Source organism: Aspergillus luchuensis, chromosome 3 (genome assembly GCF_016861625.1).
Source record: "Aspergillus luchuensis IFO 4308 DNA, chromosome 3, nearly complete sequence".
Classification (NCBI taxonomy): Eukaryota; Fungi; Ascomycota; class Eurotiomycetes; order Eurotiales; family Aspergillaceae; genus Aspergillus; species Aspergillus luchuensis.
The window spans coordinates 525,825-540,993 of NC_054851.1; the positions used below are offsets into that span (position 1 = coordinate 525,825).

The following is a 15,169-nucleotide window of genomic DNA, read 5'->3' on the forward strand; positions in this document are numbered from 1 at the left end:
ATCGCTCAGTCATGTACATACACAGACATCAATGATTTGAAGTAGACAGTCAAGAGGATGATGCCAAAGGCGGGAACAATGAGGAGTGAAATAAAGGAAGGGAAAGAAGAGTGTAAAGTGTACATTGATGCGGGTTAATGAGTGAAAAAATAGACACCCCCTGCTCCATCATTCAATCATTAATTACTATGATGCGTTGCCCCCGGTTGCGGCTACGGCTGCTGTTTTCGCAACACGTTCTTCCACCCGCTCTTTGTGTTGGCGGTTCCGGAGATGTACTTCAAAATTGTCGACTGTCGTGCCGGGCCCTGGAGTGTACAGCTTACCCGGACAGTCGTGGCAGCGAATGCGAGGAAGGTATTGGTATTTCAGCTTGTGGCCCGGCTGACTGTTGGAGTTTGCTACCGGCAGCATGGTTTCCGTGTCAACAGCGGTGTAGCGCATGACCCCTTCGAAAGAGTCGTTGGGATAGGAGAGTTTTAAGCGTGCAAGTCCCGCTGCAAGCCAACTTGGCGGCGGGGGCTAGATGAAATCATGTTAGTATGTGGCTGTCTGCGGCACTTCTTCGGTAGCCAGACATTGCGGCCCGTGTGGAGGTGACGAGATGGAAGTAATAGGTCGTTAGTTACTCACCCCGGGGACTCCTGGCTGAGGGGGATGAGGAGCATCTACGGCTCCGATCTGTTGGGCGGGGACTGGTCGTTGTCCGGGAGGAGGAACGCTAGGTACGCGGACTTCGGTTTGGGGAGCGGCGGGCGGAGCCATGGGGTTCGGGGTGGGAGTCTGAACTTGGGGTGTGCTCTGCTGCGAGGCTGGTTGTGCTGCCGGGGTCGCAAGGCCTTGTATTGACTGCAGGCCATGCGTGAGGAATTGCCGGAATTTCTCCTTGGAGATCTTGAGCTTGACGAGCAGCTTATCCGGCTCTTCTACAACGCTCTCCTCGCGAATCTCGCGCCTGCGACTTGCAGCTCTCGCCTCGTTATGTGGTTCGGGCGTGGCGGACTGGCCCAGACTCGCTCGCAGTGCCGCATGTGCCGCGCTGGCAGCTCCTCTCATGCCTCGTGTACGTGCCGTTCCTTGAGCTAGGTGAGGCCCGATAGCAGGGGAGCCGGTGATTGACGATTCGTCACTGTCGGACTCCTCGGACTCCTCTCCAGTATCCCGCAAGCCGACGGCAGCGCGCCTAGAACGGCTCGAGCCCGACCGCTTGTACACGTTGCTATCCTCCAGGGACGCTGCGCAGTTGGGTATGACTGTCGAGACGAGCATGGTCCGGATAGTGCGTTGACGATCCTTGAGGTCGGGCAGTGCGGGTCCACCACGACGGTTGACAGACCGCTTCTGTCGGCGTTGATCTCGCGATATCGACACCTCAGTCCGCTCGAGCTCCGTTTCGTTCAGTTCGTATAGGTAGGGAGTGAATTCCTTTGCCGCCTGGAAAGGTCGGAAAGAAGAGGTCAGAGGGGTAGGGAGGAATGCGGTCTTCAGGTCAGGATCATCGATCGGACGGCCATCGAAGGGGTGGGAGAGGATGTAGAGGGATTTGGTGAAAAGTTGTGATTGTTCGCGGATTGAGTGTGCGATCGCGGTCGTGAACTCGCCGGAAAGAGACAGGTCGTCGGTCATACGCTCCGCAAACTCCTCGGGGGAGTTGTGAGGGTCATTGATGTCCCACTCAAACTGGTCAATCAGTGTATGTTGGCCAATCGTGATGTTCAATTTCACTAGAATGCGCATCTCATCATTCTTGTAGGCGCTGTAGGGGAGGTGAGGATCCAATGGCTCTTCTTCCATGAAGATCTGAGGATAATAATCGCAAAGCTGCTCCTGGATACTTGAAGAGATCATCCGTATCAGCGGCGCACACGACTCGATAGGGATTTGTAGATCCTCCACGAGCTTCTCTGCGAACAAGTCGGGAGAAATCACGCGATCATGAAGATTCCACGTAAAAGTATCACGGATCTTGATCTTTTCCCAGTCGATATCCAAGCGGATTGGCACTAAATCTTCGATTTGTTCATTCTGCGTCTTCAGATCCTTGCGGGAGATTCGGAGTTCCCTCGTCCGCCGGTTCCCGGGACGACGTCGATTCGCAGGATATAATAGCTGGGGATGTTGATTCCGCAAATCGGTACGCTGATTGCCGAAGCCTTCGTAGCCAACACCATAAAGAGCTGCTGGGTTCATGTGGTTCTCGCGTCGTACGGCCAAGAAGTAATCGCGCTCAGCGCGTTTCTGATGTAGAAGCTCCTGGCTGGGATTTTGCCATGCTGTCAAGGCGGAGTGGTGGAACTCCCGGTTGACATAGTCTTCAAGAAGAATCTTGTCGGCGGGAGTCTCACGTACACGTACGGGGAGGCCTTCTGTCGATTGGGAGGAGTTGATAACAGAGCCATCCCGGGATCGTTTCTTGCTCGACGCGGATCCATTGGCACTGTTTGCCTGAGACAAAGGTGATGGATTGCCATTCGACGCGTCATGGGCGGATTCGGCAGAGCCTAGAGACACCCCTGATGCGGCGAGAACAGCCTTTGCATTCTGCTTTCCCTCTGCAATCGCATCAGATCCGCCTGAACCTTGTCCGGAAGAAGTCTCGGACGCGACGGCGCCATAATCCCCGCTTATGTTAGACATCCCTGAACCAATCTGTCCGTCGTCTGTCGGGGCGTCAATTGAGAACTGTCCAGGCTGAGAGAGGTCAGGCGAGGGCATGCTGGGGATAGGAAGATTGAAGTGTTCCGCGGTCGTCCTTGGCGTGTCGGGCAAGGCAAAACAGACGTCACTTGCACGGATAGGTGGAGAGATGAGGAGGCACTAATTGAGCGGCGAGGATGGATAACTGAAAATAAATAGACGACACTCAGTCACGGCAGCATCCTTGAAGAAGGACTGTAGGATCGGACGCATCCAAGTCAGCTAGCTGTATGAGAGAGTCCCATGTGTAGAAAAGTCAATGGTAGTGGCGACGCGACGGCGCACCGGGCGGAGGCGCGATACGTCGTCGGATGTGCGCAACGGACAAGCATGTCGCAAAGCTACTCCCAGGTGAGTCGCATCAACCAAGTCCTGACTAGAGATCGCCCCGACAGCAAGAGCCGCACGGCCGCACGGAGTATCAACAGCGAAGGGCAATGGATGACTGACGAGCTGGGGAGGGAGGAAGCAAAGAAGACATACCAACCAACCGGCAGAAGGGAAGGAAGGGAATGCAGGACGAATTGGGGACGCGACCGAGCAAGAATAAAGGAAACACGATGAGAACAACAACAAAAAAGAATGATACTAACCAAGAAGGAAGGGGACAATAATATCCGTAATCCGAGCAGAGCGACTCGGGATGGCTGGTACCAGGGCAAGACTCAGGCAGAAGTGGATGGGTCTGCGTGCCGGTCTGGGTCTTTCTTTTGCCTTTCACAAGTGAGGAAACGGACGAGAACCGGGCTAATCAGCTGACGTTTGCTCCCGGGGGGGGATCTGGCCGGTATTCGATCACACTTCCAGCTCCAGCTCCCGATTCTTTTTAATTTCTGGTCCCGAGCTCCCCTGATTCGATCTCCAGATAAGATGCTAGACGCGATCCAATCGTTGGATCGCACAAGAACGTGGGGTGGTTTGGGTGGTTTTGCCCCCGACTTCTTAGTAGTGGCTTTTTTGGCGGGTTTTTCCTTTGCGGCGGGAGGGAAAAAAGAGGAGAGAAGAGGAGGAAGAAGGGGAAACGGGCGCGAGAAAAGGTCGACTGAGAGTAAAGTAGGTAGTAACCAGGTCGCTCTTCTGCGCTGCCCGGCCCGTTACAAGTCTGGTCTGCTCGGGTTCCGTGTGTGAAGGCAGAATGGCTAGGGGAAGGGGGCAGCAGAGCTGGTGCCAGCAGCACCAGCAGAGTCTCCTGCGATCAGCAACCGGTCCGCAGGGCCTTTAGGGACTCTCATGAAGCCATTCCAGGTCCATTCTTCTGCTGCTTTGCCTTCTGGTCTGATCGTAACCTTCCTTACGCTGGATACTGTATGCCTGCGGTAATACCGTTCGCTGTCTCGTATGGTAAGCGTGTCCGCTCGCTATCCCCCATCGGGACGTCAGGTGACACCACGCCATTCCCGAGTAGGTAAAATGAGGGACGCTAGGGCGTCATTGCCGGTCCTTGGCGTCACCGAGCCGTTTTGATGGTGGATTGACCGGGTCTTCGGATCGGTACGGATGTGTATCAATTCTTTCCTTTCCACTTCTGGCTGATCTCCCTCGAAAATAAAGTCCATCTTCTTAAAGTATTCGCGTCTTTCTATCCCTACTGAAGTATAAAAAGCATTCGGGGATTCTGGGGAACAAGAAAGCCAGCTGATGGGGCCTTCGCACTAGTGACTAGTCGTATAACATCACATCGATGACCACCGCCCGATGGTCCGAGTTAAAGACCCCATCGTCGAATCGGTTCGCCAATACTGCATAGCCCTCCACTGCCCATGGCTGACGACCATGGCTAAGAACCTTGTCTGCCGTTGACTCGAGCAGTACGTAGTCAATGCGCGTCGGGTCCTGTCCTTCATGTCCAAACCCCGTCCAGGTTTTGTGGTTTCCGTAACGCTCGCGGGGGTTTACCAGTTTCGCTGCGTCTGCCAAAGGTGACTCCGGCGCCGTCAAGACGGTATACGCCTCTTGGTCTTCCTGACTATTAAAGTCCCCTGTCAGGAACATCCCCGAGATCATGGGGCCAAAGGCTTTCCCAGTCCGATACTCCTGCAACTTGTGCAGGATAATATGGGCTGCTTCTAGTCGGGACCGAGACCCTTGATCGTCCAGGTGGGTATTCATCGCCAAGATCGTCTTGCGACTGGCACGGTGGGTAAAGACACCGATTGTCACGATGCGGATCGAGGCGGCATCCCAGCTCTTGGACGGAGTGTCGGGCGTCTCAGACAACCAAACAGTCTCGCAGTGTCGTAGTTGCCAGATGGAAGGTTGGAAGAGGATAGGCGAATATTCGCCTGCTTTGCAGCCGTCATCTCGTCCCACTCCGATATAGTCCCACGCATTGTTCTGCTTGGAAGCATTGAGTCCAGTGAGGATGTCAACCAGTTGGTTGTGTAGGACTTCCTGTAGACAAATAAAGCCTTCCGCATGGCGTGTGTTGTACTGCAGCTCGTTCAAGAGAAGCTGTACTCTGTCTGCCCAGGGGCGCTCGCCTTTGAAAGGTGAAGAGGTAGCATATCGGATGTTGTGTGTAAGGATGCGAAGGGGGAGCTCTGTCGCAACCCTCATGGTGGATTGAAGGGCAAGAATTACAGTAGACAGGACAAGACTGATAATCAGAAAATGGATTACTCACTATCGATGGAAATAATAGAAGAATTGAAACGAAGTTGGGTTAAATACTGAAAAAGGTGAGGGGGTGAAGTCGCCTCCGATGATTGATCTTGTGATTGGACCAGACCTGCATGAGACTCTCATGTAACATCAGTTGAAACCAGTAAGTACGACTACTTAGGGAACACAAGGCTAATTATATGAGTTACTGTTGTGTGTCCGTCATTTTAACAGAAAATAGCTTGAGGAGGATTCCGTCTATCTGGGCATTCTTCGCTGCGGCTTCCTATCCATAATTGAAGGACATGCCGTCTGCTACAAGGCCACCTCCGCCATTACTTCTCTTGAGCGGGAGAGGCCGACTATGCCGACACACCAGACACTGATAATGGTTCAATCTGTATTAAGTTTCTTTCGCACCAATTGTGATGAGTAGTCATGTAGAGAAGTAGTATTTTAACGTTTGTAAAAGTTGTACACCGTTGTGAAGAGTTACGAATATTTATTGATATATATATTGCTGCTAGTAAGGACATTGATAGTATATCTTTACACTAGAATATGACTCTGACTAGTACTAATAACATGCGTCTGCTACGTATCAAAAACAGTTATCAGACACTACAAACACCCGAGATAATATCCGCAGCTTGCTCAGCCAACGCATACACACACGCTTGTATATGTGTGCTCAATGGAGTCGGAATTACGCTCGCATCGACAACTCGCAACCCATCGATCCCTTTGACACGCAGATCACCATCAACCACTTTGCCCATGCAAGCACCGCCCGTAGGATGGTACAGCGTCCTATGCTCATTAGCAATATTATCTCGCACAAAATGATATGTAGTATGGTAGAGCAAATATGGGCTTACGCAGCTCGGCGACGGATGAGATCATCGATGGCTTCATCACCCGTATCAGGACCTAAGGGCTGATATTTCTCTTCAACTGTTTCGGAAAGAATCATTTTCTGTCCCGCTGGAGTATCGCATAAGACTTCTCGCAATTTCCGAAGTCCCTCCCGCAGGACATATCGATCAGCCTCAGTAGCACAGTAATTAGGATCGATACGAGGTGCGCTTCGGACGTCTCGATCTGCTAAGTTGATGCTGCCCCGAGAAGTTGGAAGCATACAGGACACGCCTGTCGTAATATGTGTACCGTCCACTGCGATGCTAGGGTCCTGAGCGTTGTGCGCCACATAGACGGTAAAGGTTTCCACATGCACGCGCTGGGAGGTAATAAGCGGATGCTCATCTGGGTTGCAATTGGGGTCGTCCTTGACCAGTGCTTGCCGAAGGCCATCGAGAGGCACTGAATCTAAGGCCACAAAGTCAATGGGATTTCCCCGGAAGAAAGCTGGGTCAGTGAAGGCGGGTGATCCGAATGCTAGCCCATTCTCTGGGTGCTTCAACTGCCACCATTGCGAGACAGCTACATGGTCCGCAAAGTGACGGCCCACATCCGGAAGATCAAGGACAACATTGATCCCATATGCTCGTAATTCTTCCGCTGGGCCAATACCCGACAGCATCATGAGCTGGGGGGTACGATATGCGCCCGCAGCAATAATAACCTCTTGACGTGCCATGATCTGGCTTTCGTCCTTATCCTCCAATACTACACCTATTGCAACCTTTTGACTCCCACGTTCCTCCACTAGCACTCGCTTGACCAGAGTTTCAGTCATGATTTCCACATCTAGCGTATAAACGGAGCTCGACATTTGTCGCATCCCGTTTTCGCGATTCTCAACAACATCAGCCAGCCCAAAAGGACTGCCGGAATTGATATCGGGGTTATATTTTACACCGACGGAATTCCAGGCCTCTTGCACCATTTGACGAAGAGGGTACCTGCGGCCTGTAGACGAAACGGACTCAGTTTTGATAGAGCCACCAAAGCCATGAACTTCGGGGTCGGCCGAAGGATCGAAGTGATGCTCAAGCTTCCGGAAATAAGGCAGGAGACCTTGGTAGCTCCATCGAGAGTCACCGACTAAGCTGGCCCAGAGGTCATAGTCTTCTTTTGTACCCCGCATCCATCCGCCTAATTGCACCACATGGGAGTCATCAGCTCTGGACTGTATAACAAAACAAAACCCACCCTCGCCACCTCAAAGCTCAGGATTCCGATCTATGATTGTTAAAGCTCACCACTGTTGATTGTGGTACTACCACCCAGAGCCTTCCCCGCGTGATTCGAGAGTACACGATCAGAAAGATGTTTCTGCGGCACCGTCTCGTATGTCCAATCAAGCTCTGATCCCAGTAACTGAGTGGCTTTACTTCCGTCTGGTACGAGGGGGTGGTTGCTGGCATCAGGGCCGGCTTCGATAAGCAAGATCGACAAAGAGGAATTGTATTGCTTCAGCCGTGAGGCTAGGACACAGCCAGCTGTACCACCACCGACAATAATGTAGTCAAACTGCTCACTTGTAGTCATATTGGTGTCCACAGGGGCTGGTTTAGATTAGGGGGCGTTAGCACGGTGGGGTATAAAAAGGGATATTATACCTGGGGTTTCGAGGGAGTATAGAAGTCGATCACAGAACATCTACAGCGATCACAGGGGCATTAACCCCGCTCGTCTGCCTGCTTAGAATTTTCTGTTCAAATGCACCAAGCAGATTAGCTGTTGCTGGAATGGAAACTAAATCCAGCATATACCTTAGGGATCTCCATAGGCATTTGGTGACGTCAATTAAGGCCGCCAGCTCCATCTTGACCCGATTTAATAGTCTGACCGGTGAGAAGATGAGCATGCCCGAGCGCACCCCTGCCAAATTTCGCCCGTATTTACCCTGTACATTGTAGGTACAAGATGCGCCGAAGGATGGCAGAACACGAGGTAGTGCATGACAAGGCTGCGAAAAGAAGAAAAAAGACCCCCAATCCCACCACGGGAACTTGCATGTCAGTCAGATTTTAGCCTGTTGGTGAATGATTGGTTGAGGGACGGGACGCGTGTGATGAAAGGAATGTCACTCTTGTTTCAGCCCAAGCGGAAACACATTTGGCAGTAACGAAATACAGAATGTCGTATGGGAGTTGCGACTAGAAAGTTTATCTGAAAGTGGGTGGGGATGCTACAATTTTTTATTGTCATTTTCGCTATCATTTTCTGCCCGGCCTTAATCGATCCAGTCTGCCCACTGATGACCGTTCAACTGACCATTCAGTCTGCACTCGCACTGCGCCCGGCTCTAGCGATAGAAAAGGATCTGGCTGTTGTGCTTGCCCGATTGCCTCTGTCCAATTGGCCCCGAACCCTCGAATGATAGATCGAGATGAGTGGACTGAGCCTGTCTCCGTGACCGCCGTCTTCGATGTTAATGTTTGAGTGCATTCATGCAAAGTCGTTGGTCGCAGACGCTTTAGCAAGTGACATGAAGGGTTGTATGCCGATCGTTCATATGGACCGTTCTCCATAGAATGGAAAGGAGCGAGCCAGTCGAGCAAAGGCCACAGCACAGGAGAATTGGCTATCATAAGTGCCACCGTCCACTCCACCGTTGTCCAAATGCTGATCATCTTGCCATGGTCGTTAATGGCAGAAAAGTCCATTCTGGCGATGGTTACTGTGCGGACCGCAGTAATGGCAACAACACTGTTTGGAAGCAGGTTAGTGCCCGGCCTGCTTAAAAGAGGCAGTGTCGAGTTACTTACAATAACCCCAAGATCAGAAGACTGATCATCACTAGTTTCTCCGGTAGGGTAATCTTTGTTCTTATTATTCTAGGCAGCGGTAAAACTAGAATTGCGGCATTTGTCACAACGTCAATGATGCTCACTGCCATAAAGGCAGCATTTCGATTGATGCAGTGGCCTTCCGACTGTTGCAGGTTCCAGTTGTAGCTCAATGGGCGACAGTTCAAGAGGCTTATGAGGGTAGCCCCAAGGCTCCAGGAAATGCAGACCGCCATGATGACCAAGATCGCATGTCGAGCGGCCTTGGATGAAGCAGCGAGGGATCTGAACAGGGCCATCAAAATACTGCATTTCACCAAGCCCAGTCCTGTGGCGTAAGCCAACCGAAGATAGTAGACACACTGTATGCAGTCTTTAGTATAGAAGCGTTGGCAGCCTATTGGGCGCATACATACCTTGAGTGTGAACGTAAGCCGCCAACTCTGTGTCTGAGACGTTGGGTAGCCACCGTGCCCGATTGTCAGAACTAGTAGGCAAATGCGACACCCGTTAGAATCCAACAAGTCCTTTTCTGGGGTAGCCGCGAAAACATACTCAGGTAGGTCGCCACGGCGTAGGAGTAGAATAAGAGCTGCAACGATCCCGTCAGATATTGAGCTGGAAGGACCAAGATGAATCCTTTTTGGATTGTCGGCGGAGGGAATTGTCAACAAGACTTACCAGAGACACGAGCGTCATGGATTCTGGCATGGAAAATAATGGCCTTCGTCTTCTGGACAACCAGAAGCGGAGACCCGTGATGAGCGTTGCCAGGAAAACGCACACGGCCAAGGTGATGGCCACATCCCTTCCATCATGAGACAGCTCTGCTGTGCGCTTTCCTATTGCCTCTGTAATCGAGCCCATGATGCCGGCTGCGGGCACTGATAAAACGCACCCGTGTAAAGGGAAGGGTGACACATCGGGAGGCCGATACAACGATGCCTCTCAAGGACATTGCGCTCGTCTGACGAGGAGAGGGGCGTAGATAAGACCGTAACTTCGCATCCTGTCAGAACGCATTGTTGATTAGGCCTTCGGCCCCCAAACTTTTCAAGCAAACTCAACGCTGGGGCGGTATAAAGGGCCCGTCAGAGAGAAGGTAAGCCCCGAAAATCTGCAGGACATCCATGTGGTGGTCACACATGGGCGGGGGGGCCAAATCCTGCAGACTTCGGGTAGGCTGAAGGAAGCCATTGATCAATAAAAGTAGCCATGAAGCGTGGATGGTGGATGCACGTTAGCGGGCCATGAGGCAGTGACAGACTTGGACACTCCACCTTCTTTTACTTATTATGATTATTGCTGCACAGATGGTTGGGTGTGCCCATTGCCTTGCAGGGTTTCTATTATCCTATAATATGTGCTTATTATTGATTTGCCATGGTCTCATCTCAGCAGAACACACGAGTAGTCATCAAGTGGGATAGGCTTGGCGGGATAGCCCGAAGAACATGGGAAAATTAAGTAGGAGATCAGCACTATCATCACATGGCGAGGCTCTCCTTCAGCAAGCACTAGATTCCTTCGCCTTTCTGGAGCACATCCATGGTCTGAGCACCATTTCTTCTTCTCATAATTTCGAAACCAAGCGAATGGTCAAAGCTAGTTTCTGTTAGTTGCTGGCTCAGAGATATTAATTCCTAGCCAGCGTGCATGGGCCGTGGCCCGCGTACTTTCTACTCAGTCAAGCCATGTGCAAGCCAACGATTTCGTCTGGGTTGACGTGGAGCATCGAGCGGTCAGCCACGCAGCAACCTTTCCCATATCGAAATCGAAGGAAAATCTTGCATAAATATCCTTGAAAAAAGTACTACGCAGAAGAAGAAACAATGGCCCTAGTCGCGCTGTTCCGTCGTGGTCTCGGCTCCGCTGGAATGACACGCAGCGATCGTTATTAGCACTCTCAACCAGCCATTTACTTATTCCTGGACCGTCACTCTGGCTTTGCGGGCCTCATGTGCTGTAGCGTCAAGGGCATAATCCATGTTTGACAGCGGTCTGAACCTTCAATCCGACAAAACCTCCGCAGTCCGGTTCGTGCCATCTACTAATGCCAAGGAGGAGGTTTGTCCTACTGTGTACTACAGTGAAAGGGGTACAGTCTAGGTTGAAGATCTCGCAAGCGATCGGTTTGCAAGCAGTAATGATGAGAACAACTTGTGGCGACTGAGACCTGAGGTGTGATGTCATACTGGATAATCTGGAACTTGCACTTACTTGGTATGACATGGGGCAATCATTAGGATGGGAATGATCAAGAGAAGTTGTACGCCTGTTACGGGATAACTTCGCTCGGTAACCGTCTGAAGCTCGAAAGAAAAGCTCGAGGAGTTCTGTGAGACAGAGCATTGGTCAACCCAATCAATTACCAAAAGACAGGAGAGTCCGGAGTAGTTAATGTGAAGGGGAATGCTGAATAGCGGGTTGGGCGTCAAAAGGGCCAGCCAGTCAAGCAGGCAACGAAACAAAACCACAAGGTTTTGTTACTAAATGAAAGAAAATGGTAGGCGGTCAGCTGCACAATAGCGGAGGGTAACAGCAAAACATTCAGATACCAAGCCCTACTCGGAAAGGGAAGAGAACCCCACCGCCAACGCAGCGAAAACCCAGGCCGAAGCCCCCGCTCCAGGTGTATTGGTGGTAAATAATACGGTGCGGTGCACACGACTCCATTCTCACTACTAGTAAGGTTCTCCAGCTCTCCAGCAGAGTCCATTTTCCTCTTTTCTCTTACTGTTGTGCTAGAACTACTGCTCCCCCAGATACCTTCATCTGTAATTCTTCCTCGCAGCAGCGCGAGGATCCCCCTATCGATACACAATGGCTGAGACTCAGGCCCCCGAGGTTGGTAAGTGCTCATGCCACATCCCAGCTACCCCTCTTGGTCCCTCCAATTTGAAAAAAGCTCCGGCGTTTGTGGGCTCCCGCTTGCTTTCGTCGTCATGGTTCGGCTTAGGTTTGGCGACGACTCTGGAGCAGCGGACGAGCGTTACGGAACGATCGCAACCTGCCCTCGTCTTGAACTGACTGTTCAATATCTTCATCTCTATCATCACCTTACAATCTCCGGCTTAAAACATGCCTGTTCGCTCTCCACCCTAACTAACCCGGCCTCGGTCCATTTCTAGACTACACCCTCAACAACCCCGACACCTTGACCAAGTACAAGACCGCTGCTCAGATCTCCCAGAAGGTTCTCGAAGCCGTCTCAGGTGTGTGATTCCTCGACCCGGGCGTCTGCGCCTTGTTTAGGGCTACGAAATTCTAATCTCGTGATACTAGGATGGTGTGTTGAGGGCAGCAAGATCGTTGAGCTTTGCCAGAAGGGTGACCAGCTCCTCGAGGAGGAGATTGCCAAGGTCTACAAGGGCAAGAAGATCCAGAAGGGTATGTTCCCTTTCTTAGTCCGGAGAAACCAGTGTCAGATCAGCGAGTTAACGTGATGCGCCGGGGAAAGGTATCGCTCACCCCACCACGGTCTCTCCCAGCTCCTATGTGACTCCCTACACTCCCCTGGTGTCCGACGCTCAGGAGGCCGAGACCACCTTGAAGGCCGGTGAGATCGCCAAGATCCAGCTTGGTGCTCAGATCGATGGCTTCGGTACCATCGTTTGCGACATGGTCGTTGTCGCCGACAGCAACTCGTCCGCCGATGTGGTGACCGGCCGCGAGGCTGACCTTATCCACGCCACTCACTACGCCAACGAGCTTCTCCTGAGACTTATGGTTCCCCCTGGCCTGCTCGCCAGCGGAACTGATGAGGAGAAGCAGAAGGCCGCTGCCCAGAAGCCTCCTACCCAGGCTCAGATCACTCAGTTGATTGAGAAGGTCGCCAAGGCCTACGACTGCAACGTTGTCGAGAACACCACCAGCTGGCTGTTTGACCGCAACGAGATCGAAGGCGAGAAGAAGATCATCCTCTCGCCCGGCGCTGGTGTCAAGGGTGAGGGTGTCCCCGAGGTCGGTGAAGTCTGGGGTGTTGAGCTTGGTCTGTCTCTCGGATCCGGAAAGGTCAAGACCCTCCCTCACCGTGCCACTCTCCACCGCCGTACCACCACCACCTACGGCCTCAAGCGCCCTAGCTCCAGACAGACTCTCTCCGAGATCGTCAAGAAGTTTGGCCAGTTCCCCTTCAGCTTGCGCCAGCTGGATGATGAGAAGTCTGCCAAGGTTGGTGTTGTCGAGTGTGTCCGTGGTGGTGTCCTGAGACAGTACGAGCCCGCCGGTGATGCCGACAACGCTCCCGTCTCCCGCGTCCTGACCACTCTTGGTATGTTTTGCATCTTCCCATTGATCTACGGTTACCTCAGAAGATCTCTCTTCTAACAAGGCTCTAGCGATTACCAAGAACGGCATCACCCGTCTTGCCGCTCCCACCACCCCTGATCTTTCCAAGTTCCAGACGGACAAGAAGATCGAGGACGAGGAGATCCTTGCGATCCTCGAGCGCCCGTTGGCCAGATCCACCGGCTCCAAGAAGAACAAGAACAACAAGAAGAAGACTGCCGCCAAGAAGGCTGACGAGTAAATCATCGTCTGACCTGGGCGTCACATCTGCCGTGTCCGTGGGCGTGTTGGTTTGGCTCAAATGAAAGCCTATGATTTCTTTGCAGGAAACATTCTTCGTCATACCGAAGCATTGGCGATGCGCGCCATTACAACGATCCTTTTTGGAGCTGCATCCAGGGAGTTCTGCAGATGATGAGGGATGGGGGAAATCCGTGCGAAAGATGAGCCATGTGGGAGACTGATGTCTTCCATAATACCCTATTACAAAACCTGTTGTCACATAACTAGTTCAGAAGTTCAGAAGATGCGATATGTAAATGCTTGAATAAAAAGAAGCAAAAAAATGAGGCAGAACATCATGCTTTCCATCAACATTACTAGATCTATCCGGCCCATGTATACCGGTCTGAGATTTGCCTCCGATTGTCGCATATCACGCTGTTACCTTTGCCACATTTATACATGAATGCAGGTGTTCCCGGAATGATTTTTTTCTACTCGCTTTTATGTGCAGGCAATGGGATTATGTACGATGATCCGTTCGGACTTCAGTCGTATCTAACGGTGAGGTCAGCATAACCCGGCCCCTTCCCCATGGCCTCCAGAGAGGAGGACATACCGCCCCCCGATGAGCTTTCCGGTCAACCAAGCATTAGATCATCTCTTTCAGTGCTTCAAGGGGGTGTGGTATATCTCGGGAGACTGTCATACTGGAGAGGCAGGTTGCTTGCCCAGCCGTTGCCGCCACCCCACCCCCGACAAAGGCTTAAGGAAAACGCAACATTTAGTAGTTCTCTTTGTCAGTATCATTAAGCTTGGGTCTGATAGTTTCCCTCTCTTCCAAGTAGACTGTTCGTTCTGTTCAACAGTAGGGTTCAGCATATAGCCATCTACCGGCAGTGAAGTCAGCCAGCTTGTTGGCTTGGGGCGGGAGGCACGGAGTGAAGGAGGACCAGCTGTCTATCCAAGAAGGTGGATTTGAGTGAACATACTGTGTTCAGCCCGTCCCAGCTCATTCACTGAGAGCTTCCTAGAGGTGTGTTGGGCACTCTGGGGTTGAGAGGGCATGGAGGTTGAAGGAGTGGGCCAACTGACCTCCGTCTGGCTTCTCCCCAATCCTTCCTCCTCTTCCATCTTCCATCTTCTCCCTTCCCTGTGTCTTTCCCCTTTCCACTTCCTACCCAGAGTTCTCCTGCCGACTTCCATCATCTCTAGACGGTTTGTTATTCTAAATACAGGAGAAACAATTACTGTCTACTTCTCTGGAGTACTTGCGGCAGTGTTGTACCCTTCTTTTCCCGCGGCTGCAAATTCGCGCTCAGTGATATCGGAGTATCATTCACTCACTTGCTTCACTTTCCCCAAAGAACCCCAGCCACAACAGCTTTCTTAACTACTCGCTTTCCCCCTTCCAATTTCTCTTCTCTTCTCTTCTCATTCTTGATTATTCTTCTACAACGTGTAGCCCAAGTTATTACCTGAGCAACACGTCCAAGAATCACATCTCCTTGCCCTTCCGCATCGTCAACCCCTCCTACTCATCAGTCTGATATCGGAACCTTTCCAGAGAAGTCAGCCACGATCTTTCTGCATAGAAAACACACGCATTGTGTATAACACATTGCAGAATCCTCGTTTGCGAACTTGACCTTTCTGCTGAGTTT

The 15,169-nt window shown here is 51.8% G+C and overlaps 5 protein-coding genes across 5 annotated transcripts; 1 reads left to right on the top strand and 4 right to left on the bottom strand.

Moving 5' to 3' along the window:
* Positions 1-186: 186 nt before the first annotated feature.
* On the bottom strand, positions 187-2,715 carry SNF5 (SWI/SNF chromatin-remodeling complex subunit SNF5; the record flags this gene model as incomplete). The annotated part of the gene is made up of 2 exons (XM_041686659.1): positions 187-522; positions 634-2,715. 2 exons carry the CDS (start codon positions 2,713-2,715, stop codon positions 187-189), a joined length of 2,418 nt encoding a protein of 805 aa, XP_041540621.1.
* Positions 2,716-4,356: 1,641 nt separating this feature from the next.
* Positions 4,357-5,253, bottom strand: AKAW2_30175A (endonuclease/exonuclease/phosphatase family protein; the record flags this gene model as incomplete). The annotated part of the gene is made up of 1 exon (XM_041686660.1): positions 4,357-5,253. The coding sequence occupies one exon, from the start codon at positions 5,251-5,253 to the stop codon at positions 4,357-4,359; it is 897 nt and encodes a 298-aa protein (XP_041540622.1).
* Positions 5,254-5,912: 659 nt separating this feature from the next.
* AKAW2_30176A (GMC family oxidoreductase) lies at positions 5,913-7,749 on the bottom strand (the record flags this gene model as incomplete). The annotated part of the gene is made up of 3 exons (XM_041686661.1): positions 5,913-6,108; positions 6,177-7,353; positions 7,461-7,749. 3 exons carry the CDS (start codon positions 7,747-7,749, stop codon positions 5,913-5,915), a joined length of 1,662 nt encoding a protein of 553 aa, XP_041540623.1.
* A 671-nt stretch (positions 7,750-8,420) lies between these two features.
* AKAW2_30177A (uncharacterized protein) lies at positions 8,421-9,860 on the bottom strand (the record flags this gene model as incomplete). The annotated part of the gene is made up of 5 exons (XM_041686662.1): positions 8,421-8,913; positions 8,973-9,355; positions 9,410-9,480; positions 9,549-9,585; positions 9,675-9,860. 5 exons carry the CDS (start codon positions 9,858-9,860, stop codon positions 8,421-8,423), a joined length of 1,170 nt encoding a protein of 389 aa, XP_041540624.1.
* Positions 9,861-11,816: 1,956 nt separating this feature from the next.
* CDB4 (curved DNA-binding protein (42 kDa protein)) lies at positions 11,817-13,524 on the top strand (the record flags this gene model as incomplete). Its single annotated transcript, XM_041686663.1, has 5 exons — positions 11,817-11,844; positions 12,125-12,208; positions 12,279-12,383; positions 12,454-13,266; positions 13,334-13,524. The coding sequence occupies 5 exons, from the start codon at positions 11,817-11,819 to the stop codon at positions 13,522-13,524; spliced, it is 1,221 nt and encodes a 406-aa protein (XP_041540625.1).
* Positions 13,525-15,169: the final 1,645 nt, after the last annotated feature.